Source organism: Heloderma suspectum, chromosome 17 (assembly GCF_057233095.1).
Source record: "Heloderma suspectum isolate Gila_16-S chromosome 17, 16-S_ref, whole genome shotgun sequence".
Taxonomy (NCBI): Eukaryota; Metazoa; Chordata; class Lepidosauria; order Squamata; family Helodermatidae; genus Heloderma; species Heloderma suspectum.
This window is the reverse complement of record NC_139474.1, coordinates 6,767,053-6,793,744: the sequence shown is the minus strand read 5'-3', so window position 1 is coordinate 6,793,744 and position 26,692 is coordinate 6,767,053. Positions and strand designations below refer to the sequence as shown.

At 51.2% G+C, this 26,692-nt stretch overlaps 1 protein-coding gene across 4 annotated transcripts; it reads left to right on the top strand.

Moving 5' to 3' along the window:
• Positions 1-121: 121 nt before the first annotated feature.
• On the top strand, positions 122-23,977 carry DPP3 (dipeptidyl peptidase 3). Of its 4 annotated transcripts, none has more exons than XM_084824004.1 (18): positions 122-169; positions 5,806-6,084; positions 6,542-6,631; positions 6,852-6,989; positions 7,153-7,227; positions 8,587-8,677; positions 10,102-10,232; positions 11,729-11,859; positions 12,993-13,051; positions 13,556-13,750; positions 14,461-14,573; positions 15,742-15,834; positions 16,792-16,854; positions 18,442-18,566; positions 19,451-19,571; positions 20,856-21,035; positions 21,572-21,734; positions 23,623-23,977. In XM_084824004.1, the coding sequence occupies exons 2-18, from the start codon at positions 5,812-5,814 to the stop codon at positions 23,766-23,768; spliced, it is 2,187 nt and encodes a 728-aa protein (XP_084680130.1). In that variant the 5' UTR covers positions 122-169; positions 5,806-5,811; the 3' UTR covers positions 23,769-23,977. The 4 variants fall into 4 exon arrangements, with proteins under 4 accessions (XP_084680130.1, XP_084680132.1, XP_084680134.1 ...); XM_084824006.1 differs by having other exon boundaries at positions 122-222; XM_084824007.1 differs by lacking the exon at positions 122-169 and adding an exon at positions 2,081-2,129.
• The last annotated feature ends 2,715 nt before the right edge of the window (positions 23,978-26,692 follow it).

The window sequence follows — 26,692 nt, the reverse complement described above, 5'->3', positions numbered from 1 at the left end:
GGCCTTCGGTCTCCCAGCAACGTAGGCGTCAGTCTCTCCAAAGCAGAGCCCTGGATTGGCTGGGTAAGTCCCGGTGGGCGTGTCTGGCTGTTTTAAAGGAATGAATGGGAGGGGGGAGAGCAGGGGGCGTGGCAGGAAGTTGGAAGGAGCAAGAGAGACAGAGGAGCAGGTGAGGAGGGGGCTTGAGGCTGGTAGCAATCTGGGAGGGGCTTATATGAGTAGGTAGGTAGGGAAGGGGGGACAGGTAAGCCATTATTGGGGGTGCATTGGGGGGGGAAGCACGTGCTTTGCATGTGCCAAAGAGCTCAGGGGGGAGCCCACCTCCCCAAATATTTTCTCTCCCCTTCCTCATTCCTAGGACACAGGGGTGGTGGGTCAGTATCCCAGGGTGGTAGAGCACGTGGTTTGCATGGAAGAAGTCCTGGGTTCGATTCCTGGCAGCATCTCCAAGTAGCGATCCCTGCCTGAAACTCTTTCTCAGCATGGACAAAGTTGAGCTAGATGGACCAAAGCTCTGGTTTGGCCCAAAGCAGGGCTTGGCAGGTGGTGGCCCTGCGGATGCTTTGGCCTACAACTCCCGTGATCCCTTGCCCTTGACTCTGCGGGCTAGGGCGGGTGGGGGGCCGAGGCTGCAACCTCTGCTCTGCTCCTTTAGAGTTCTGACTGGTTCTGACCGAAACCCGGAGCGGACTCACCGCCCCACTGACACCGGCGCCACCAGCCTCCGCTGCTGTGGTCAGTCTTGGTCTAAAGCATGGCCCTGTGCCCCTTCCTATCCCCGATCCTCCGTCTGTCCCTCTTTCCCAGATGTGGAGCAAACGGTGTCACACCTGGGAAGCCGTGCTTGAATTCGGGGAGAAAAGGCTGCCGGGGCTTAATTCATCCCTTCCCCTGTGATAAATGCCAGACTGTCGGCTCTTTGGGGCAGGGACCTGGGCTCTTGTACCCTGTAAAGGGCCAGGCACACCGTAGGTGACCAGGAATTTCACGCAGGGAAGGAGTGAGTGGGCTGGTAGAGGCGGGATAGTGGTATCCAGCCCTCCTCTTCCGCCCAACTGCTTGGTTTCCCTGCTGACTGTATCCCAGGGCTCTACCCTTCCTTCATTGGCCTGTTTGGAAAAGATGGGTGTTTGTTTTTTTTTACTGGCCTGGTAAGGGGTGCGTGGCCCGCTTCTCCATGCTCCTAGCCTCTTGGCAGCCTAGTTAAAAAAAATATCCAGGCCAGTAACTTTCCTGGGCTTATTTACAAGGCTGCATTACACATCAATGCCTGACAATGAAATCGCACCGGATCTGGTTTTTTCTCGTGGTCTTGCTTCTGAGCAGTCTTGGGAAAGCTCTGGCAGGCTGCAGTGATGCTTCAGGGCCAGGATGGGGGTGAGCGGAAGGTCGATGTCCAGGTGTTTCGGGCCAACTCCAAGAAGCCCCTGCCAGCATGGCCAGGTATCCTGGGAGTTGAAGTCTGGCAGTCTCCTTTTTGCCCTCCTCTGCTTTGGCTGTTGCTGGACTACCACTCCTATCATCCCTGTCCATTGGCCATGCTAGCTGGGGCTGATGGAGGTTGGAGTAGGTTTCCCACCCCGCTTCTATTTATGTATTAGTTTTTTAGGCTCATAACTCCCAAGTTATTTGTAGGCAGCCCTTGGCATGCTTACTTAGGAGTAAGCCCCATTGAAATCAACGGGACTTCCTGCCACACTGTGCTGCATCCATTCCATCTGTCCCAAAGTCAGTAGGGGGTGCTAGAAATACTGGTTTAATTTTTTTTTAAAAACCTAGCCAAGTGACTTAAGGCACAATCCTATTTAGAAAAAAAAAAGCCCTACAACTCCAGCTGGGGAATTCTGGGAGTTGGACTTTTTTCTGTCTAAACACGCATAGGATTGTGCCCTTAAGAGAGTGGTATTGCAGGCTTCAAAGAGGTGGCTCACAATGCTTGGAAAGGGCCAATCCCGGGGAAAGGACCAAGGGGCGGGCCTCGGTCTCCCAGCAACGCAGGCATCAGTCTCAGCTAGGAGATCCTGCAAGTGGCTGGCTGAGTCACAGGGAGCTTGTCTGCCTGTTTGAAGCGATGAATGGGGGAAAGGGGGGGCGTGGCAGGAAGCTGAATGTAGCAAGAGAAGGAGCAGGTGAGGAGGTGCCCGCGATAGCATGGGGGGTAGCAGCTGATGGTTGCAGGGGCACGCTGTGGTTTGTGGATGGTGGGGCATGCGCTTTGCACATATGAGGTCCTAGGTTTGAGGTTTGGAGAGATCTGGGAACAGATGGGTAGCTGAGGGTGTGTGTGTGTGTGTGTGTGTGTGTGTGTTTCAGTAGAGGAACACGCAGGCCAGGATCCAAAGATCTAGTGACAAGATCTGCCTGTGAACATACGAAGCATCCTTATGCGGTGGCTCTGTGGCAGAGATCAAAGGAAGGATGCTCTTATGGCGCCTTCATGCAGCGCATAGTTAAACTGTGGAACTCGCTACCACAGGACGTAGTGATGGCCACCAGTTTGGATGGCATTAAAAGAGGGTTGGACAAATTCCTGGAGGAGAAGGCTATCAATGGCTCCCAGTCTTGATGGCTATGTGCTACCTCCTGTACCAGAGGCAGTGAGCCTATGTACACCAGTTGCTGGGGAACATGGGCAGGAGGGTGCTGTTGCGCTCATGCCCTGCTTGTGGGTTTACCGGTTGGCCACTGTGTGAACAGAATGTTGGACTAGATGGACCCTTGCTCTGATCCAGTAGGGCTCTTCTTCTGTTCTTCCTTTTATCTGTCCTGAATCTCCCACCAATCAGCATCATAGGATGACCCCACTGGGTTCTAGTATTATGAGAGAGGGAGGAAAATGTCTCCCTCTCCACATTCTCCTCACCATGCATAATTTTGTAGACCTCTGTCATGTCTCCCGTTACCCTCCTTTACATTCTTGCGTTCATTTGCATCCTGACCCAGATCACCCCAAGCTAATAGAAAAGGGTCCCCCCCCCCAGTTTCATTGCCATGCAGAGGAAGATTTGGGGTGGATGGGTGTGGGAGGGTAGAGTTCACTCTTCCCCTCTGCCCAGCTGTAATCCCTCTTGAAGGTTGTCCCTTGCATGGCAATTAAACAGAGGGGAAAAACCCTCCATTGGCACTGACGGATACTCAGGGCCCTGGGGAACAGATTGGGGGCCCTGGGGAACAGATTGGGGGCCCTGGGGAACAGATTTGGGGATCCATGGGTGTAGGCCTAGCAATGCCACTGCCTGGGGCTTATTTTGAGTGGAGATGCAAAAAATCGAACCCAGAGCCTCCTGCACGCAAAGCGTGGGCTCTACAACCAGGCCCTTATTGCATCCTTTCCCTATCATACGTCTCAAACGGCAGCCTCACTCTGTCCACACCCCCAGTTCTGAATGCCAAACTGCCTTTGCAAGGGGCGGTTTCTGCCTTGGCGCAATAGGGGGCGTATAGCACAAAAGATGCCACTTAAAACCAATCCTGCTGGGTGTGTTTGTACGTCCGTGCAAGGTGCGGACATGTCCAGAGTACACAGGAACATAGGAAGCTGCCCGATATGTGATGTGCCAACTGGCTCATTGAGCCAGACCCTGGGTCCACCTAGCCCAGTATTGTCAACACAGACTGGCAGCAGCAGCTCTCCGGGGTTTCAGGCAGGAGTTTTTCCTGCCCAACCTGGAGATGCTGCGGATCGAACTGGGGACCTTTGGCATGCAAAGCAAGGCCTCTACCACTGAGGTGCGGCCCCTGCCTTAGAGTAGTGCCGTGGTTTGCAACTATGCTCTTCGTGTCATTGAATCCACCTCCAGGTTCAGGGATTTCTAGCTGAGAAAAAACTCTTGACAAGCAGGCCAAGAGCTCACCCCGTCTTGGCCTTTCGACTGTGAAAGCCTTAATGCTCAGGGAAGTTACAACAGTTTGCAGCCTTCCTACAGGGACTAACGTGGGCAGGAACTAATTCCAGCCGCGCCCTCTTTGGTTTTCCTGCACTTTTCTATCACCCCTAGATAAGGAAGCCAGGTGCTGGCAGGCGGGTCAGGAGCAGCTGCTTGCTTCTTCCGAGTAGGCCCTGGGAGGAGCTGGCTTTCAGGGTATTTTTATTTTATTTATGTTATTTATAGCATTTTCATCCTGCCCTTTAGCAAAATAAGACTCCCAAGGTGGCTTACAAAGATAAAGGGCTTGTCTTTGAAGCAAAAATCCCGCACCCTTACTGGGGCTTCATGTTCTGGAGTCTTTGTGGGATTATGCTTGGCACACGACACACGCTTCCCCCCGTCTTCGTTTTTGCCCCTTTCCTTTGTGGACAAGTTCCATACATTTCATTTGTACAGCCAGTAGAAGGCGCTGCGATGTTGCGCGATTCCCAAAATGCACCACCTCTTTGATGGTAGTTTATGTTTATTACTGCACTTTCTGTGATGTAAAAAATGGCAGAATAAAGGTTAAAAATGACGGGAGAGGTGCTGGAGGGTCGTGAAAAGGACTGCAAACTTCCAGGAGTGACCGACCACGAGAGCACGATAAAAGCCTCATGTGAAGACAGCCAAGAAATAATAAGTCCCTGGCCTGCCTAAACCACATTCTTGCCCTGTTCTGGTTCCTGTGAAAAGAGCCCTGGTTCAGCCTGGTTCCCAATTCCTGCTTCCCTCTAGAAACCCAGTTTTAATTTCAGCTTAGTTTGTGGTTTGTATTGGCCCAGTTTGCACAGAAAGACAAGCCAGGTTTTCTTTTGTTTTGAAATCCTGGGTTGTCGTGAACGAGCGAGCGTGCTCAGCCCTGTGGCTTGATGGCTTCTGCTGCAAGCAGGAGCAGATCAACAACCCAGGGGTGCTCTGCTTTCCATATTTGGAACACTGGGCATGACAAAGTGCCTTTGCTTGGGAATCAGGCTTCCTGCATTGAGCAGGGGGTTGGACTCGATGGTCTTGTAGGCCCCTTCCAACCCTATGATTCTATGTTAGCCACTGAGCAAACTTACTGTACTCCCATTCATAGGATTAAAGTGTCTCCAGGACAAACTCTGATACATTTTTGCGGGATGGGGGAAACGCCAATATCGGGCATGAACCGACCCATACACTGTGTTCACCATCTAAGGGCCTCTTCTGTGGGAGGCTCAGAAAGTGGCAACAAGGGAGAGGGCCTTCTCGGTGGTGGCCCTTCATTTCTGGAATAATCTCCCTGACGAAGTCTGCCTGACACCAACATGGTTATCTTTTCGGTGCCCGGTTTATTTATATATTTATTTGTTACATTTCTATACTGCCCCATAGCGGAAGCTCTCTGGGCAGTTTCCAGAAGTTAAAACATTATATACCATATCAAAAGTTTAAAAGCCATTTACATAAAAGCACACAGACAATATATGCAAACAACATATAATTAAAAACAGGTTGCAACTGCCCTCTTCTCTCAGGCATTTGGCACCATGTAACGAGGTTTTTATCCGGGTCCTGGATTGTCTTTGGTTGATGGTTTTAAAAATTGTTTTTTAGCTATATGTTGCCTGGGTGTGCGCTGTCTGTCTATATGTTCCTACGTAAACGGTTTTGCACCTTGTGTGATGTATTTTTAATGGTTTTCAAACTTTGTGAACCTCCCAGAGAGCTTTGGCTGTGAGGCGGGATAGAAATGTAATAAATGAAATGTCTAGCGCGGCCCGTCTGCAACCTGGTGGCCTTCAGATGTGTTGGACATCTGGAAGGCGCCAGGTTGGGATGCGTTCGCTCAACTTTGCCCAGGAGGGTGAGTTGAGCGTGATCTCTCTCTCTCTCTCTCTCTCTCTCTCTCTTCCCCCCCCCCCCCCCACAGTCTGGCATGATGGTGGATTCCCAGTATATTCTGCCCAATGATATCGACGTTGCAACGCTGGACTGCGCCGAAGCCTTCCAGCTGCTGTCGCCGGAAGAGAAGCTGTACGCTCACTACCTCTCGCGAGCTTGCTGGTACGGGGGGCTAGTGGTGCTACTGCAGACGTCGCCGGAAGCGCCCGCCATCTACGCCCTCATCTCCCGGCTCTTCCGAGCCCAGGACCCTGCGCAGTTAGGGGAGCTGGCCCGCTCGATCGGTCTTTCCGATGAAGAGTATCAGGTACTGGGAAGTCTGTGTGTGTGTCTGCTTTGCGGTATGTCCAGGACTGGAGCCAAGGGTAGGCATGTTCGGGCAGCTGCCGAGGGCCCACACCCCAGCAGGGGCCCGCTGACAAGAGCCCCCCGGAGTTGCTCCTCCTCTTCGCCCATGCAACCGGCTTGCTCCAGCCCAGACAACGGTGGTGGTGATGAGGAGAGGAGCAGGAGATACCGCGGCCTCCTCGCTCCCTGGCTCTCCACCTGCCAAGCAAGCCCGTGGCAGCAGTCATGACCAATTACTAAAAATATTAGCGACAATATTAATAAGCCAGTCGTAAGGCCCGTGTTCTTGACCCTCCGCTGCTTCCCGTCCTTAAAACGTGCGCAGGCGGAGGGGGCAATGTCTTAATTCACAGGGCAGGGGTCAGGCCGGAGCTGTGAACTGCGTACGCATTTCTTAAGGCGGTTGTTGCCCGCAGGCGTTCCTGGTTTATGCTGCTGCTGTCTACGCCAACATGGGCAACTACAAGTCCTTCGGTGACACCAAATTCGTGCCCAACCTTGCCAAGGTGAGCACGAGGGGAAAGGCGCCAGGGACGTGCTGCCGGGTGGGACGTTTGGGTGTGCGGGAGGCGGGAGAGCCGTATATCTTCCGCCCTTCGGCCAGTGGGAGCTCTTCTTGTGCCTCTGTTGGCCGAAGTGCCGGCGGAGGGGGTGGAGTCTCTGCGGTGGATGGGCTGAGGCTCCGCCCGAGTCCGCCCATTATCCTCCTGGCCTTCCAACCCCTAGGAGAAGCTGAAACAGCTGGTGTGGGCGAGCCAGGCCTTCGCAGACCACCCGGACAAGATGGAGGCGCTGTGGGACCGCTGCGGAGAGCTCATGTTCTCCCTGGAGCCCTTGCAAAGGCATTTGGGACTTTGCGGCCAGGTATTTCCCCCTAGCCACCTGGCCCCGTGTTCATCTGGGAGCCAGTTCTAGCAGGAGGAAGCGAGTGGGTGGCGTCGCTCTGGGTGGGGTGGGGGGCTCTTATCAGCAGGCCCGAGGCCCAGCCTGTTGTGGCCAGCGTCCGACCCCTCTCTCTTCTCTCTAGGGCATCTCCACTTACTTCTCTGCCAACTGCTGCATGGAAGATGCGAAGCGGGCTCAGGATTTTCTCGACTCCCAGGTGCATCAAGGACTCTCCTGCCACTCTGGGGTGGCCTGCACCATGCTGGGGGTGGGCGCCAGAGGAGGTGGTGGATCAGGAGTTTAATACGGACCGCTGGGCTTCAGGGAGTGGGGTGGGGGGATCTCTTTAGGTGCCCTAGTGCAGGGTTATGCAGAAAGCAGATCGCCAGAGATTTTGGACTTCACCTCCCAGCATTTCTGACCATTGGCCATGCTGGCAGGGGCTTCTTGGAGTTGACGTCCCAAAATGTGGAGATCTACCTTCTGCCCACCTCTGCCTTGAGGTTTGTGGAGTTGGTGCCGAGGCCTTAAAAAGGGAGGTGCTGGGGATTAATAACATCTGCCAGTAATGCCTCCCAACCTGGAAGGGCCTCGCTGCTGTTATTACTTGTGTTGAGTTTACCCAGTGGTGCCTGGAAGGCCCTCTCTGTTCATGCTCAGGGGCACTCTTCCTTATGGCTCCCCCTGCAGAGCCTTGCTTCGTCGGAGAGCTGGTGTGGTGTGGCTGAAGTGTCAGATTGGGGCTGGGTTTGAGTCCCTGCCAGGAAGCTCATCGAGTGAGCCAGTCATTCCCTCTCACCCTAACCCCTCATCCCCCTGCAGGGTTGTTGTGAGGATAACATGGGGAATGGAGACCTTTCATATCACCTTGAGCTCCTTTGAAGCCAGGGTGTGGCAAGCATGTAATCATAACCATGTAAAACAGTGAGTGGATTTTGGTGGGGTAACAAGATATTCTGTGTGTATGCGGAGGTATAAAAGGTTGGCATCACCTTTGGGAGGGAACCAGAAGAGGAAGTGGTTCGTAGCACGGTGGGGCAGAGCATCTCCTTTGTGTGCAGGAGGTCCCTGGTTCAATCCCAGCCTCTCCCAATTAAACAGGGTTGCAGAACCGCTTTCAGCCCGAAAGAGGTTCTTCCAGGGGTGGGCGGGGCAACAGGCAAGAGGGGCAGGGCCAGAAACACAAAAAATAGTAGCTGAGAAATCATACTGCTGGTTTTGAAGCCTGAAGGGAGGCATGTCAGCCCTTTAGAACAAGGGAACAAGTTGCACAAAAGACGGGGAAACCACCCAATAATTGGTGGTTGGAGGAAAGGGGGTGTGGTCAGGGAAGGGGCGTGTTCATCTGGGGAAGGCCTGAACTTGCTGGCCCCCCAGGAGGACCTGAGGCGCTGCATCTCTGATTTAAAAGGATCGAGTTGCAGGTGACAGAAAGCCCTTCCTCTGCCTGGGACCCTGAAGAGTCTCCCAGCCAGAAAAGACGTTACTGGGCTATATGGACCAAGTGTCTGATCTGGTAGAAGGCATCTCCCTTTGATTCTCAAGCCCAGCCCCTTTTCTTTAAATCCTTCTCCAGAACATCAGCGCTTACAACACAAGGCTTTTTAAGACAGAGGTAGACGGCAAAACGAGCTACGAGGTTCGCCTGGCTTCGGTGCTTTTAGACGGTAAGCACTCTCGGCTGTCTGGCCCAATGACGACACGTAGGGGAATAATGTTGCAGAGATACCATACCTGCTAAGATAAGAAATACTTTGTGCATTTTGAAACACGCTGCTTAAAATATCTATTCTATACAAGGCACCCCCTTATATTAATCGCCTCCTCCCATATGTGCCTGCCCGGACCTTAAGATCATCATCAGCAGCCCTTCTCCGTGAGCCCCTGCCAAAGGAAGTGAGGCGGGTGGCTACTAGGAGGAGGGCTTTTTCTGTTGTGGCACCCCGGCTCTGGAATGAGCTCCCTAGTGAGGTTCGCCTGGCGCCTACATTGTACTCCTTTCGGCGCCAGGTGAAGACCTTTTTATTTTCCCAGGCATTTTAGCTTTCTAAATTTTTATCTTTGCTGTTTTAAATCTGTATTTTAAACTCCTGTACTGCTGCTAGGTTTTATTGTGGTTGTATTGTTATATTGTGGTTTTAATGTTCTATATATTTTAAATTGTTTTATTGTGTGTTGTTTGGTTTTAGTTTTTGTGAACCGCCCAGAGAGCTTCGGCTATTGGGCGGTATAGAAATAAATAAATAAATAAATAAATAAGTTAAAAAATGGAAAGATCCTTCCCCCTTGGCACAGACTAATAAACAACCGTTTGCCTAGTCGCCTGTAGTGACTTAGAATCTCCTCCAGGTGACCAGGCTGGGGAAGGGAACGTTCTGAGGGCAAATGATGCAGCCTCCTTGCTAAAGTTACACAGGTCTGGATATGGTCAGTGCCTGGATGGGAGACCACCTGTGAATGCCCACTCCCACCCCATGTGTACCTGCTTATTTAATTTATTTATTTGAAGTCTTTTTATACTGCTCCTCAGCCAGAAAGAAACCCAGAGTGGCTTGCATGTAATCAGTAATGCAAGACAGTCCCTGATGTGCAGGCTTACGAATTCTAAAAAGACATGACACACAAGGAAAAAAGAATGGGGAGGGAAGAGGGAAAAAAGCTTTCAGCTCCCCCTTTAGTTACATAATGGAAGAAAGGCGATATATGTATGAATGAATGAGACACTTTCTGTGACAAGATATAGTAACTTGCCCCCACCTAACACCCAGAGTCCTTCTGTTGGCTGTGGCCCATTCTTGGCATCGACCTGTTCCTACAAGTTCCTTATTTATTCTATTTTATTTTATTTACGTACACCATTTCTGTAACGCCCATCGACAAACTGTTCTCTGCTTACCGCACAAATCCAAGTTCAAACTGCAAAGTATAAAAATAAAATGTAGACATGAAATCTCTTAAATGGTTAAAACAGCATCGGAATAAAACCACCACCTGAAAACGCCCCGTGATGTGAAGAATTTTTACGAAGCGCTAAAATTTAAACCGCCTCACCCGGGCCTTGAGTCTTAATGCCTGCATCTCTTTCGCCCAGATTCTCAGCTTGACACCGAGATGACTGCCAAGGCTAAATGTTTCCAGTTTGGTGGCTGCGTGTTCACGGTGACACTAGGCGATTACTCCCCGTTGCTGGAGAGAGTCGTGGAGAATTTGCGGAAAGCCCAGGTGAAGGATGGCTATCCCCTCCTCCTCACCCCCCCCCCTGCTAATCCAAATTACCCAAAGTCAGAGCTTGGTCCAGGATCTGGGATGGACGCGTCCATGAGCAAAGGGCTGGATGCGCCCGATCTCGGCAGCTAAGCAGGGTCAGCCCTGGTTAGTACTTGGATGGGAGACCGCCTGGGAATCAGGCTTCCTGCATTGAGCAGGTGGTTGGACTCGATGGTCTTGCAGGCCCCTTCCAACCCTATGATTCTATGACTATGATAATGACCTCTGTGACTCCCAAGGTTTGACAGAGGAAGAGGTGGCCTTATCATGGCTTCATCCACATGCGGGGGTGTGCGTGTGTGTCCAGATCCTGCCGCAGGGAAAGCGGAACGATGCAGCCTGTTTAAACAATTATGCTAACGGAGCCCACTTGCAGGATTGCTTTTGCTTAATTCTGCTTTTTTGTGAGTCGTAGGGAAGGGGAAAAGAACTACACTGACCTCATTCCCCACCCCAAACCACTGGAAACCTTGCTTCCACCGTCCCCCTGGCTTGCGAGGGCCGCTTTACGCTAAGTCTGCAGCTGCTGGTGAAAATGGCAGCCGTGTGTTTAGGCCCCTGTACCTGTGTCCTGCAGCATCTAGTAGAGCTTGCCTTGCACTGGGATGTCCTTCCTTCCCCGCTCCCGCTGATGGCAGCTAGCAGCGGGGAGTGCAGGCAAGCAATTGGTATCATGGCGCAAGTTAAGTTCTAGATGTTGCAGAGGGAGGGAGGGAGGAGGGAGGGGAGGGAGCTATAAACACACCGCTGCCATTTTTGGAGGCAGCCGCACATCTAATAGGGCAGGGGTGTGGGACCTCGGGCCCATGGGCCAAATCCAGCCCTCTGGCGTTCCCCAGAAGGCCATGACCCTTCCCCTGGCCCCACCCCCTTCCCCGAACCACTGATTATTTGGTGGTTTCCTGGCTTTTGTGCAGTTTTCCCTCCATTCTAAAACGTTGAAATGGCTCTCTGATGGCTTCGTTCCTGGCAGGAAGAGCTTGAAACGACAATATGTGGGCATATTTGGCCCCGCCCCCTTTGCCCTGGCATCGCCCACCACTGGAATGCAGCCCCCCCCCCCCCCAGCTTCTCTGAAACTGAATTTGGCCCTTGGGCTGAAAGCGTTTCCTACACCCTTGTAGTAGACTAATGTCTGCTTTGGCCCTGAGACTTCAGCAGGCATCAGCCTGTGCTCTTCCAAGCATATATTCTTAACCATGAGGGCTAGAGGCTTGGCTTTTCCTTTTGTTTAACAACAGCGGAGACTTCTCTAGAAGACGAATGTTGTGGCTGGTGCTTCTGCGTTTCTTTTGGTGGTGCTGCTTCCGCTCCTGCAAACCTGTGTCATGGGCTCAGCCTCGTCATAGCGGTGGGGGCGAGGGGAACGCAGGGGGCAGGATTTGGGGCTGGGGCAAGTCAGTAGACGTGGGTTTGGCCTGACTTCGGACTTTCATGTCTTCCCCCGCCAGAAACACGCAGCCAACCCTGCCCAGGCAGAGATGTTGGCCCACTACATCACCAGTTTCACGCAGGGCTCTATCACGGCCCACAAGGAAGGCTCCCGCTGCTGGATTCACGACAAGGGGCCTATCGTAGAGAGGTGCGCCTCAGCCTGTACAGATCTATCGTCTGCTGTACAGATCCATCCTTTTGTTAATCCACACTGAGCGTATTTGGCCTCTGGGGGAATGCATGGCTGGGGCAGAGCGCTGAGAAGTCACTGAGAACGTAAGAGCTCTGCTTGATCAGACCCAGGGTCCATCTAGTCCAGCATTCTGTTCACACAGCGGCCGACCAGCTGCTGGCCAGGAACCCACAAGCAGGGCATGAGCACCCTCCCACCCATGTTCCCCAGCAACCAGCGCACATAGGCAGACTGCCGCTGATACTGGAGGCAGCACAGAGCCATCAGGACTAGTAGCCATTGGTGGCCTCCTCCTCCTCCAGGAATTAGTCCAGCCCCTTTGAAAGCCATCCAACTTGGTGACCATCATGACATCTTGGGGTAGCGAATTCCATCATTTGCCTCCGCACTGTTGGAGATGTCCTTTTATCTGTCCTGAAAGCTCCCACCCATCAGCTTCATGGGAGGACCCCATTGGGTTCTAGGATTATGAGCGAGGGAATTCTCCCTCTCCACTCTCTCCACACCAGGTGTGATTTTGTACACCTCTGTCATGTCTCCCCTCGCTCGCCTTTTCTCCAAGCTAAACATCCGAGCTGTTGTAACCTTCTCTCATAGGGGAGTTGCTCCAGCCCCTTGATCAGTTGCCCTTTTCTGCACTTTTTCCAGCTCTCCAATATCCTTTCTGAGCTACAGTGATCAGAACTGTACACGGTAGTCTTAAGCATAGTTGCACAATAGATTTGTATTTTCAGTTCCTTTCCTGACTGTGCCCAACACGGAATTTGCCTTTTTCACAGTAGCGACAGCCTGGGTTGACATTTTCATCTAGTATTTCACCACAACCTCCAGATCTCATTCTCGGTCGGTCGCTGCTAGCTTACATCCCATCAGCATAAATGAGAAGTTGGGATTTTTTATTTTTTTTTTGCCCCTTCCTGAGAATTATAGAAACCTTGTTTTTTTCCTGTCTGGTGTGTGTGTGTGTGTGTGTGTGTGTGTGTGTGTGTCTGTGTCTGTGTCTGGCGGGGGGGGGGGGGGGCTTGCTTGGCATTTATCCATGCTAAAGACCTTTCCTGCTTTTATTCTTCCTTTTTTAATGTTCACAGCTATATTGGTTTCATTGAAAGCTACCGAGATCCCTACGGTTCCCGGGGGGAATTTGAAGGTACCATTCTGCTTTGCTATGGGGTATTTGGGGTCTGGGCTGTCCCCCCAACCTTAGTGGGGAGAGGGAGGCTGGGGGAGGGACACATCTCCAAACCAAGCAAAGTTCTTGGCTTTCCCCAGACAAGCGGTACAGGGTCTGCCCTGCCAAGGAAAGTATTTTGTACCCTGTGATGCAACAAGCCCCAATGAATTTGGCAGGAGTCAATTCCGAGTGATATTTCATAGGCTAAAGCTTCAAGAAAGCAAGACAGCTAAGAGGTATTGGTGAGATGTAGGGTACTGGTGATATGTCCCTACATCACCAGTCCCTTGGTCGCCCGGCAGTTACCATGTCTCCCATTTTAGCCTTTGGTCGCCCGGCAGTTACCTTGTCTCCCATTTTAGGGCTTGGCTGCCTGGCAGTTACCGTGTCTCCCATTTTAGGGCTTGGCCGCCTGGCAGTTACCATGTCTCCCATTTTAGGGCTTGTCCACCTGGCAGTTACCGTGTCTCCCTTTTTCAGGATTTGTGGCTGTTGTGAACAAGGCCATGAGTGCGAAGTTTTCTCGGCTGGTGGCAGCAGCAGAGCGTCTACTGGAGGAGCTGCCTTGGCCTCGGGCCTTCGAGAAAGACACTTTCCTCAAGCCCGACTTCACCTCGCTCGATGTGCTGACCTTCGCTGGGAGCGGGATTCCTGCCGGCATCAATATCCCAAATTGTAAGGCCCCGTTTGGCTCCTAGCTTGGCCGCGGGTCCCCTTTCCAAACGGGCCTGCTGCCAAGTCCCGTCGTCTCAGCTTTTGTTTCTGCACAATACCACCTTTGGGGCAGGGACTGTCTGTTGCTGGCCCCTACTGTAAGGGTTTTGCGGGGGAAGATGCAGTGTTAAAGATGGCAAACGTCCCGAGCTGTCTTACCTGAATTGTTTCAAGCCAACCTTTCCCAATATGGAGGCCTCTGGATGTGTTGGACTACAACACCCATCATTCCTAGCCAACATGGCCGATGGGCAATTGGTTGGAGTGGCAAGGCTCTGCCCTGGAGCTTGTGGGGTAGTTACAAAGAGTGCCTGTGAGCATGTGCAGAGTACCTTTCCCTCTCTGCTGCAGAGCTGCAAAGTCCCCTCACATTGGAATCGATGGCCATGGGCATTTTAATTTTGCTTTACACTTGGCTGGCTCCCAGGTCCCATTCAGGCATGGACCACACCGAGGCCTGCCTAGAACATCCTGGTCTGGGCTTCTTGTTCCTTTTCATTCTTGTTCCTTTTAATAAAAGACATTGGTGTGAGGAGTTCCGCAGCGGTTGGTGGTTACTTCGTTTGGGGGCCGAAGGGTGGCGTCAGGAAGGATTCCTGCCTTCCCCTGGCTGCTTACATAGCCTTGCAGAACTCAGCGAGCGCATCACATGCACTTCTCCCCCTTCCTAGACGATGACATCCGCCAGACGGACGGCTTCAAGAACGTCTCGCTGGGTAACGTGCTGGCGGTGGCGTATTCCACGCAGAAGGAGAAGCTGACGTTCCTTGCAGAGGAGGACAAGGTGGGGGAGTTTGCCGTGGAAGGAGGGGGGAAAGGGGGAAAGATGAGGCCTGTTGGAACGAGGCCTTATGGGACCTCGGCCGAAACGGAAGAGCTGTGGTGGAAGGAGGCCTTACGGGGCCTCGGCCGAAATGGAAGGGCCTTGGTCTTACGGAAGGAGGCCGTGCTGGAAGGAGGCCTCACGGGGCCAAAACAGAAGGGCCAGGTTGGAAGGAGGCCTTATGGGGCCTCGGCCAAAACCGTTTGTTTATTTTTCACCCTTTTCAATCATAGTCCCCTAAAAGCTGCAAGGAAGACGGATGTGTGCACGCTGGTGCGTTGTATGTATCTTTATAAGTCGGGAGCGCCACCTTTTTGGCCCCGGGCGCCACATTAGGCAGCGTCAGGGGGCCGCACGCACACAAGTCTGGGGATTCATACGGACGTGGGGAGCTACCGTAAACCAAGTCAGACCACCGGTTCATTGGTATTGTCAACAGCGATTGGCGGTGGCTCTCCAGGGTTTTCAACAGGAGTTTTTCCTGTCCCACCTGGAGATGCCGGAATTCGAACCTGGGACCTCCTGCACACTCTACCACTGAGCTACAGGCCCCTCCCTGGGGTTTTTCTTGTTGGCGCTAACACGGGAGTCCCTTATCGCTGATCTCTCAGCAGATGTTACTGAGGTCGATGTTGTAAACATGGTGTTGTGGCCCACCAGATGTTCTGGCCTGCTCTGGGCCAGCGTAGCCAATGGTGAGGGCTGCTGAGACTTCTAGGCCGAAACACCTGGAGGTCCACGAGTTGCCAGCCCCTGAGACAGGCAGTACCAAGCTGTGTGGACCGACAGCTCCTGTACGCTTCCGACGCTCCGATGAAATCCATTTTTATCTCAGATTTCTCCTGTGGCTTTTATCCCACTCCTTTTTATGACCTTGCTGGCGTCTTGCTGTATTTTTACTCTTATTTTGACTTTTCTAAGCCACCCAGATATATTGAAGGGTGGTATTTAAAAAAAGAGAGGAAGATGGAGGAATACATGAGTTCTTCTCTGGATAGCGCAGGTCTTCACCTCCAAGAAAGGAGAGGCCGGGACCCGGTCGCTTGAGCAGGCCACGAAACCCAGGGGGAGGTTCAGCGGGGCGCAGGTGCTTCCGTGGCTGGAGACGAGGTGTCTTTGTCTCTTGCAGGATCTGTACATCATGTGGAAGGGGCCTTCCTTCGAGGTGCAAGTTGGGCTCCATGAACTCCTGGGCCATGGCAGTGGCAAGCTCTTTGTCCAGGTCAGCCTCTTCTGGGACGGCTGTGCTTGTGGGTTTCACACTCTGGTGGGCAGTGTGCCAGGCTTGGACCCATGCACGCGTAGCACAGCTGGGTGTGTTTCTCCCTCGTCTGGTCCAGTGCGGCGATAATCTTCCATCCGTACAGACCTTTCCCCTGTGCATGCTCTCTCTCACTCCCCGTGCAGCCTCTAGCCTCGCTATTTCTCCCCCCCATCATCTTTCCTTATTTCTCCCCCCCATCATCTTTCCTTATTTCTCCCCTTTCCTAGCCTTGCTCTTTCTCTCCCATTCTCCCCTTTACCTGGCTGTTTCTCCCCATTCCCAGCCTCTAGCCTCACTGTTTCTCTCCCGTCTCTGGCCCTAGCCTTCTTCTTTCTCTCCCTTCCGAGCCCCTAGCCTTGCTCTTTCTCTTTCTCTCCTACTCCCCCCTTTACCTTGCTGTTTCTTTCCACTCTCAGCTTCTAGCCTCGCTGTTTTTCTCCCCCATCTCCTTACTTGGCTGTTTCTCTCCCTGTCCTACCTTCTAGCCTCCCTCTTTCTCATCCCTGTACCCCTTTGCCGTGCTGTTTCCCCCTCCCAGCCCCTAGCCTTGCTCTTTCTCTCCCACTCCCCCTTTTACCTTGCTGTTTCTCCCCATTCCCGGCCTCCAGCCTTGGCATTTCTCTCCCCTCTCCCCTGTTTTTCCATTTTTTATTAAAAACATTTTTTTTTGAAGGGGCAGGGAGGGAAGAGCTGTGCGGGTGCCATTGGAGGTGCCTGTGGGTGCCACGTTGGGCACCCCAGAGTGCATGGGTGAGCATGTGTGAACCTTTTGTAAACTGTCTTGTGAGGACAGTATGCTCTGAAAGGCCATGGAGAAATCTTTCAAATAAATTGGCTGCCCCAGTGAGCACAAGGTCGCTGCCTGGAGTTGCCCTGAGGTTTTGAAGCTCTCTTTGGGTCTCTTCTCTCTGGCAGGACGACCTGGGAGCCTTCAACTTTGACCGGGAGGCAGTGATCAACCCAGAGACAGGAGAACAGGTGAGGAGTGGGGTGTGTGTGTGTGCATGTGTTAGAAGTCTGAATGGTTCCTTGAAGAACTTTGTCCCCTTGTTTACCAGGCCACTTTTTTCTTCCTCACCCGAGCACCGCCATAGTATTAGCAGACCGTCTTATTGTCTGTGCTCCTGACGTTGCCCCACTCAAGCGGAGAACCTGGTATCAGATCTAGAGTTCCGCATACTAAACAGACCAGACCTTTATTGTGCAGTAGCTGTGCCTCAGTCACAGAATTCTACAGGGGATCCAGATGAGCGCGTCTTCCATTTGTAACCCCCCCCATGTTTTCCCAACGCTGCTTTTTTTTTTTTTTTTAACCTAAGAAAATCTGTTAAGGAGGGAAAGACGGAGTAGCTTCAGGGTGTCTTTTCATTGGTAGCGCTGGGAGCAGCCTATCTGGAAGCACCCTGGGAATCGTAGCTTGCTTCTCTTTTACACAGAGAGATCAAGTTTCTAGCCCTTATGGCGCAACAGAGGCGTTTGAAAATGCATGGCCTCAAATCCCCAAATCTGGAGTGAGAAGGACTTATGTGGTGGTGGTGAGGGGGTGGGGGGTGGGAGGGTTGTGCGGGGAGAAATCAGCCCCCTTGCATAGCTTTCAGCTTTTCCCCATGCCTGATAGCAGAATGAACTCTAATGATTTGTATAACTTGCATGGGTAATGTGATTACGTGATGTGAAACGCAGCTTTCCCCCTCTTCCCCCCCCACTTTAAAAGTGTAGAATTCCTATGATGCCCTTCCCCTCAAATATCAGCCTCTTAGTATGCCTGCCCTAAGTTACCCTGTCAAAGAGGCTAAAGCAAATCACAACAGAATGACATTTAATAGGGATAACATGCCAAGTTCTGCACCTAGGAAGATGGGGGGAACTTGGCTCAACAATACTGCAAGCAAGAAGGATCTTGGAATCGTTGTAAATCACAAGCTGAATATGAGCCAACAATGTGATGTGGCTGCAAAAAAGGCAAATGCTATTTGGGGCTGCATTAATAGAAGCATAGCTTCCAAATCACGTGAAGTACTAGTTCTGCTCTACTCAGCCCTGGTTAGGCCTCATCTGGGCACCACACGTTAAGAAGGATGCGGACAAACCAGAAAAGGTTCAGAGGAGGGCAACAAAGACGATCAGGGGCCTGGAAACAAAGCCCTATGAGGAGAGACTGAAAGAACTGGGCATGTTTAGCCTTGAGAAGGGAAGACTGAGGGGAGACAGGAGAGCGCTCTTCAAGTACTTGAAAGGTTGTCAGAGAGGAAGGCCAGGATCTCTTCTCAACCATCCCAGAGTGCAGGACTCAGAATGGGCTCAAGTGACAGGAAGCCAGATTCCGGGTGAACATCAGGAGAAACTCCCTAAGTGTTAGAGCGATACAGCAATGGAACCGATGACCTAGGGAGGCGGTGGGCTCTCCCACACTGGAGGCCTTCTTGACGAGGCTGGACAGCCATCTGCCAGGGATGCTCTGACTTGGATTCTAGCATTGAGCAGGGCGTTGGACTCCATGGTCTTAGAGGCCCCTTCCAACCCTATTGTTCTATGATTCTATGAATATTTTTCTGCCCCCTGCAGATTCGGAGCTGGTACCGAGGCGGCGAGACCTGGGACAGCAAGTTTTCGAGTGTCGCATCAAGTTACGAGGAGTGTCGGGCAGAGTGTGTGGGGCTTTACCTCTGCCTGAACAAGGAGGTGTTGGGGTGAGTGCCCGAGTTAGCAGTCGGGAAGTACGGATCTCGTTAAATCCATTCTGCCTGTAGTTTTGTGGATTGTCAAGCATCTTTCCTTCTGTTGCCTGCTCATTGATGGAATCCAGGGAGGGTGGGTGGGTGGGGATGCATGAGAATTTTGTTCCACATGCGCTCATTTGCACGAGCGCACGTGCGCTGTTGCACAAATCCCCCCCAAAACAAGTCTGCAAATCCTCAGGTGCGATCCATAGAAATCCAAACTCATTTGCATGCGACATCCCTTGTTAGCAGGGATGTGGGGAGCTATTAGCAGATAAAGTGGAAAAACACAGGAGGGGTAGCTGGGGGCATATTTCAGATAATCTAAATTTTAGGCAAGACGTTTGACTCCAGAATGATCTTGGCTGTTAAGTTTAATCTTAGAGATGCAGAGGCTTGAAAAGGGAAGGGGATTATTCATGCCTTATCCGCTTTGCAGATCCAAATTTTCCCTTGTCTGTGCTTCATTTTGAGCCCTCTGTAAAAATTTCTTCGGGGCAGGGGAGGCCGCTATGTGGCTGCATGTAAACCTTTTGCGTATCACTGCTGACGTGTCTCATTGAGCCCTGATGTTGCCCAGTGGCTAGAAAAGTCCAGTTTCAGTCGGAAAGAGCTGGGTTCGAGTCTGGTTTTGGCTGCGGACTCCCTGCCTAGCTTTAGGAGAGGCACCCCTCCCGCCTCAGTTTTTCCCATCTGTAAAATGGGAATAATTGTCTCGTTCCCTGACTCGAGGAAGAATGCACTAAAGATGTGTAGAGCGCTTTGTAGATTAAATTGTGTTTATATGTGGCAGCGGCTCGAATCCATCCCACCCCTTTTTGCCTTGGTCATCGTCTTCCTTCCCTCCTCCACAGGATCTTTGAATTGAATGGTGAAGATGCCGAGGATGTGATCTACATTAACTGGCTGAACATGGTGCGTGCTGGGCTGCTGGCGCTAGAGTTCTACACGCCAGAGTCTGGAACATGGCGACAGGTAAAGGAGCATCGGTGAAATAGAGTTCTGGTCCTTCAAACGTAGAGGGGTCTCTCCCCAAAGGATTGATGGGCTGCTGTTGTTCTGATTATACGGCCTGTTTTGGAAGTGCTTTGGGATGCAAATTGTGGGTACCGGAGGCAGTGAGCCTATGTACCCCAGTTGCTGGGGAACATGGGTGGGAGGGTTCTGTTGCACTCCTGTCCTGCTTGTGGGTTTCCCATTGGAGCAGCTGGTTGGCCACTGTGTGAACAGAATGCTGGACTGGATGGACCCTGGGTCTGATCCAGCAGGGCTCTCCTGATGTTCTTATGAATGCTGGGATCATTGAATCTTAGAATAGTCGGTTTAGGAGGGGCCTATAAGACTATAGAGTCCAACCCCCCTATAAGACCATCGAGCCCAGAACATCTGGAGATCTAATTTTTGCCCACCCCTGCCTTACGGAGTAAGGAGAGATGGTGAGAGATGGTGGGTGAGTTCAGATGTCCTTCCAAACTTTTTTTTTGCCAAAGTTGGCAAAGTTTGAACTTTGGTGAGTTCAGATGTCCTTCCAAACTTTTTTTTTTGCCAAAGTTGGCAAAGTTTGAACTTTGGTGAGTTCAGATGTCCTTCCAAACTTTTTTTTCCAAATTTTTGTGAACTGCCCAGAAAGCTTTAGCTATTGGGTGGTATAGAAATGAAATGAAATGGAATGAATGAATGAATAAATAAATAAATAAACCCCATGGTCAGGATCAGCTTTCCCCAACCTGGTGCCCTCCAGATGTTTTTGAACTACAACTCTCATCAGCCCCTAGCAGCATGGCCAATGGTCAAGAATGATTGGAGTTGTTGTTCCAAGATCTGGAGATCACCAGGTTGGGCTGGTCTGGAAGATCAGAAGCATGTCATGGGCTTACAGGCTCTCTCCCTCCCTCCCCTTCCTTGCTCGGGCCAAACCATACTTTACCTTCAACCGGGGGCTTGAAACCTCATTTTAAAGTGGGTTTCAGCCCCTCAGTTGGAGGTGAGCTCTATAATTTGGGCAAACAAGGGAAGGAGGGAGGCCATTGGAGCAGCCTGCAAATCTGACCATTCAGTTCACTGGGTGGGTGGGGATTTCGATACGTGTCTCCCTGCTCGTTGGAAATAGGATTGCAGGCCAAATGGACCCTTGATTGGATCCGGCATGGCGAAAACATGTGTGTCCTCATGGGTGGGATGGAGAGCAAAGATCCCAGGGTCCCGGCGAGGCCCCCCGCCTCTCCTGACACCATCTCCTGTTCCGTCTTCCCGTGCCAGGCTCACATGCAGGCCCGCTTTGTCATCCTGAGGGTTCTCCTGGAGGCAGGCAAGGGGCTGGTGTCACTGCGCCATACCACGGGAGCAGACGGTAAACCCGACGCGGTTGTGTCGCTGGACCGCAGCAAGATCGCCAGCGTTGGGAAACCTGCTCTGGAACGCTTCCTCCGCAAGTTGCAGGTAAGCAGCAGTAAGATGGAGGGGGAAGGGGGTGGGCCCCCAAGGAGATGACTCTATCTGTCCTTCTCTCAACGAAAGCTCCCATCCATTGTAGAAAGGAAGGCCATTAATTGGGCTGAGGGGAATGTTACCATTTCTTCTTGCGTTTCTCTGCCACAGTAACATGCCAGAAACAAAACAGCCTGAAAACTTTATCGGCGTCATTGACTCTGAGTGCCATCAATTAATCAACTCCTCTTTAGTTGATTGATCTCCTGATTAAATCTGGCAGCCCTCAAATTAACCAGTGCTCTTCAGTAGAGCCCAGAAAAATAAGAACAGATAGTAAAAACTGGGAAGTTCGCAAGAGGAAGTTTAAAATGGGAGACACGTGAGAAGGAGGTTGATAAGGTGTGTATTCCTATGGCAGGAGGGATGCTTTATTGTTTGGAGAGCAGAGTAAGGGCGGGTTGGCGGAGCCAGGTCACGCGGAAGAGGTTTGGGATGGGGCGATACTGTCCTGCCTCCATCTCAGCCGGAGTTTGTCCCTCTTAAAGGTGCTGAAGTCCACGGCGGATGTGGTGGGAGGGCGTGCGCTCTACGATGCGTACTCTGCGGTGACGGATGAAGAACCTGAACACTTCCTCAGCCTGCGTCACACTGTGCTACTGCGCAAAGAAGCACGGAAGCTGTTTGTGCAAGCGAACACCCGTCTGGAAGGTAAGGATGCTAGCTAGCTAGCTATTTATTCATTCATTCCATTCCATTCCATTTCATTCAATTCCATTTCTATACCGCCCAATAGCCGAAGCTATCTGGGCGGTTCACAAAAATTAAAACCAAACAGCACACTGTTTGATGCTAGGACTATCAACGGGTCTTACGGTTTCTTGGCTGCTGTGTATTATCTGGCTTAACTGATTCCTCAGTTAGGTGAACGTTCCTAGTGGTCCAGGTGGACTAAGAATGGATCATTTTTTAAATTTAAAATACCCAATTTTAAAATTTTTAATTGGAATATTTATACATTTAAAAATTTCAGTTATCACAGACGTCTTCCTTTAAAAAAAGATATAACATGATTTGAAAGGAAATCGCACTTTTAATAAGTTTATTTGCATTAAAGCCTACACGTACAGTATCTTTAAAACTGAATTATTTCACTATCAAACATATTGGGACTGTTCACACCACACGCTAACCCACACTCAGTGGTTCAGTGTGGGTTGTTGAACTGTGGGCTGTTTGTTGAATCGTGGGTTAGTGTGTTGTCTGAACGCAGACAGGGTAGCTTGTAAACCATGCAGTGTGGCATATTTTCTTGAACAAGCCACCTTGAGAACCCATGGTTTGTTGTTGGGTTGTTCATGGTAGTTACCAAGCCACACTGCATGGTTAACAAGCCACCCTGGCTGTGTTCAGACAAGACAATCACCCTTCCTGCGGAAACGGTGCTGTGTTCAGACAACATGCTAACCCATGGTTCAACTAGCAACCCACGGTTCAAAACAGTGGTTGAGTGTGGGTTAGCGGGTTGTGTGAACCCAGTCAGTGTGTCTCCAAAAACGGATACATTTCTCCCAAGCTCTCCATATAAAGAAAACAGAGGTGTAGTTTTCTGACTGGCACTAGCCAGTCACAGTGCTTGGTTTTACCAGGGCTCTCCAATCCCGGTGCTTTTGAGGGGGCGGGGGAAGTAATATATTGCAGGACTCTTGCATGTTCAGTGCTCCTTGCTAGTTTTCTCTCCCAGGAGCAGGACAGTTAAAAGAGGTTTGGTGGAGTGTGTGGGACCCGAGAGGGTGTAACGTTGGGTCCTTGCTTGGAAAATGCTGAGTGTTCAAGTCCTTCTGCCCCTGCACGCTCCATATCTCTCAACCATCTCCGTGTGAACAGCCCCATTGAGTTAAAGCCTGCTTTTCTACATTAAAGAGGAGCATGGACGTGGTGTTACATGCGAACACGGCCAAGGTGGCTTCTGAGGTTAAAAACTATGAAAGACACAATAATTTTTAAATCTCTGCATTGCTGCCAGGTTTTATTCTGGTTGTATTGTTATATTGTGGTTTTAATGCTTTTATATTTTATATAGTTTCATCCTGCGCATGTTGGTTATAATTTTTGTGAACCGGCCGGGGAGCTTTGGCTATTGGGCCATATAGAAATGAAATGAAATGAATAAATAAATAAATGTGGGCTCCTTCCAGGAAGAAATCAGAGCCTCTAGAATCTAGGAGATGTCTTCCTGGATATTGTTAGGACCTAGCCCATATTATGGATGATCTCCTTGATGCCCCTACAACTACCTTGTGCTCAGCAATGCCCTTAGTTCCCAAATGGCAGGATCTATATTTTTTTACTCTGCCAGTTGAACAGTCTCTCTCTCTCTCTCTCTCTCTCTGTCTCTTCATACTGGAGAGCAGGGGCATTAATCACTTCTTTCCTTGTGTCTCGGCTCATGAGAAAGCCGAGGACGGGTGTGGAACAAGGGTGTCCTGAAGCCAAATGGCAAGCTGGTTGGGCCACAGGGGGTCCGGTTGCCAGTTTCTAGTGTAGCTAGAAAGGTGGGGGGTACCCACTCACTTTGTCTCCCCTTCCCCATCTCCAGGAGAGGATGTTGCGTTAGTGCAATACAGCGGCAATGCAGCGGGGCTGATCAGTTCCTTCCGTGACCGCTTCCCCGAAGACGCTGAAGTCTTGGAGCAGCACCTCCTGGACCTGGCGCGTGCCGACGCTCACTTCTGGAAAACCTGAGGCCCTGGCCCTTCCTCTCCGCATGCTGAGCCCCCCCCCGCCCCGCACCCCTCAGCCTCCCGCCAAAATAAGGCACGGCAACAGGCCCTTCTGAGTACAGCCAGCCCTCGCTGTCCCCTGGGAGAGCCGGAGGTGGTCCGTGCCATGCCATCACACTAGGAATTCAATCAAACTAGCTTTTATAAAATGTCTTGGCTTCCGTTCATTCCTGTGCCCCTGTCCTTGCTTTGTGGTGAGTGTCTTGGTGTCAGAATCAACTCCCGTATAGCCATAGGTCAGCTCCTGGTGGATGACGCGGTCTGGTCCGCATCCTCAGATCGGCTGTGTGGCGTTCGGTATTTCCGTACCCTCTTGACAGGCTGGCAAGACCTGAAGGAAGGGGGATCCGAAAGACGGAGCGCGTGCGTCTTGCAGGGAGAGAGGAGGCATGCAAAACGGGCGATGGTGTGCAGTAGTGCGGTGGCAAATTCCGAAGCCCTTTGTGACAGAGCCATGCCCCCTTCTGAGATTGTACAACCTTGTAAGATGGACAGCCTTCAACTGGGACCCAAAAACAGTGCAGCTGAGAGGAAGGCAGGGGAATTTCAGTTGGACGTCTGAGAAAAAACGTAGGGGTGTTAAAAATCTTTTCCACTCAAACACGAAACATTTTAGGTTTCAAAACATGATACTCTATGGAAGCTTCACCCTCTCAACTCAGCCCTCATGGACAGATCCCTTGTACACTCCCTTAGCGACCCAACATTACCCATTAGCCTTCCCTAAGCGCCTTCAGTGTATCTCCCCCCCCGCCCAACAGAAATGTCCACACACCCAGCTGGATTGAAACACACACGCGCACACAGTGGTGTAGTGGCAAATTTGGAAATGCAGGAGCTCATTGTGACAGCCTCCAAGGGCAGTCCAAAAATTTCAGGCAGCTGTCGATCCATATCAGCAAACCGGTTCCAGGAGTTTTCGTCCCGACCAGGAGCACGTCTTTGGTAAGGCGAATAGGTCTTACTTGCCCATTCCAGACCAAGCCACCCCAAACACTTTGCATGCCAACATGGAACAATATATTGTTGCTTGGAAAATGCATTCCCCCCCAGAGCTACAGTGAGGATCCCAGCTAAGCTCAGAGGGAATAGGGAATTCTGAGGGGGGTGGCAGATGACATCGGAGCCCCTGCTAATGGAAAAGTACTGGGGCTGCATCCCTGCAGGCCCTGACCCAATGACACCATTGACTGTTACAGGGAGCTGAATTTCATGTTGATCTTAAGCTACTGAATTCTTGGGTGCAGGTTTCTGTAACCCTTGAATTATAGGGGTGATGGTAGAGAGGCCCTTAATGAGATCCTTTAGCCCCACCCTTTAACTCCTCCCAAGTCTACCCAAATCATGGCCCCTGACATAGTTTAAAACCAGCAGCTAAGGGGGCCTGCCACAAAAGGTACAGGGAGCTTCCTCTCAGCCCCTGTAATTTGAGCACTAGATCTCTAGTCTAAATGTTAAAAGGTTTCCTTTGCTTAGGCCTGTCTGTTAATGGGGTGTATTCTGCAAGCCATCAGGTGAGGACGCAGCCCCCTTTTTAGTCCCAGGTTTGTATGTATGTATGAACATTTATATACCACCTTATCTGCTACAAAGCCATCAAGGCGCATACAACAATTTAAAGCAATAACTTTGGGCACTGTCCTATGCATCTTTGGACAGGAAACTAGTCCTACAACTCCCAGCATTCCCCAGCCAGAAAACAGTCCAACTCCCAGCATTCCCCAGCCAGCATAGGGTTACAGTGGAGATGGGACATGGGTGATAGGAATAGGTTTAGGAATAGGACACTGTACTGAAAGTTTCTGGATTGAAATAGGCTTGTGCACAAAAGCCTATTTTTTTTGCTAGTTATCTAATTTGATTGATTAGATTAGTTATCTAATCTAAGTTATCTAATTATCAAATTAATTTATCTAATTTGGTATTTGGGAAATGCTGGGAGCTGTAGGACTTTTTTTCTGTCTGAACATGCAGAGGTTTGCGCTCTAAACCTCGCATGCTCTCTTAAAGCTATATAGATACATGCGTATGTATATACATGCATACATCACACTGGAGGCCCACCAAAACCCTAGCCCGAACATTAACAGTATGAACCTGTGTGTGTTTCGGGGGGGGGGGGTGTTTTACAATGCCAGACTATGAACCAAGGAGGCCTGAGTTTAAGTCACTGTGGCACTCGGCACTGAAGCCTATTTGGTGATCTTGAGTCCCTGTTAGCGTAATGATCTACCTCACAGAGGCATTGCCCTCTGCGCGCTTACTAAGGGAGTATGCCATGTTGGACACAGCGGGGCTTACTGCCAAGTAAACTTGGGTAGGATCAGGCAGTACTTAAGTGGACCGCCTTTTAGGGGTGTTGTGAGGAGGTTGAGCAGTCTGAGCCTAGACGTACCTACTCAGAGGTAACTCCCACTAAGTTCAATGGGGCTTACTCTCAGGAAACTATGGGATCGCTGCCTAAGGTACACTTGACACACATTGTCAGGGAGGTAAGATAAGCTCCACTGAACTTAATAGGCCTTTTTGAGTAAATCCTATACAGGCGCAAGCCCTGTGCGTGTTTGGACAGAAAAAAAAGCCCTACAACTCCCATGGCTGGCTGGGGGATGCAAACATGCCAAACATGCATAGGACTTGCGCCCGACAGCTGCGGTCCTATGCACGCTTTCCTGGGAGTAAGACAACGGAACCCTGTGGGGTCTGACTTGCAAGTAAACATGCATAAGAAAGGGACCCCGTACAGCAGCTTTCCGCCCTCCGGATGGGTTGGACTACAGCTCCCAGCATCCCCACCCAGCTGGGGGTTGCAGTCCAACCCTTCTGGAGCGCGCCAAGCTGCAGAAGGGCTGCCTCACAGGGTTGTTGCGAATGCTGCCCCATGCG

Coding starts and splice junctions, on each gene's coding strand:
- DPP3 (XM_084824004.1), top strand. CDS start 5,812: ATGATGGTGGATTCCCAGTATATTCTGCCCAATGATATCGACGTTGCA. Junction 6,632..6,851: donor TCGTGCCCAACCTTGCCAAG/GTGAGCACGAGG, acceptor TCCAACCCCTAG/GAGAAGCTGAAACAGCTGGT. Junction 19,572..20,855: donor AGTCTGGAACATGGCGACAG/GTAAAGGAGCAT, acceptor TTCCCGTGCCAG/GCTCACATGCAGGCCCGCTT.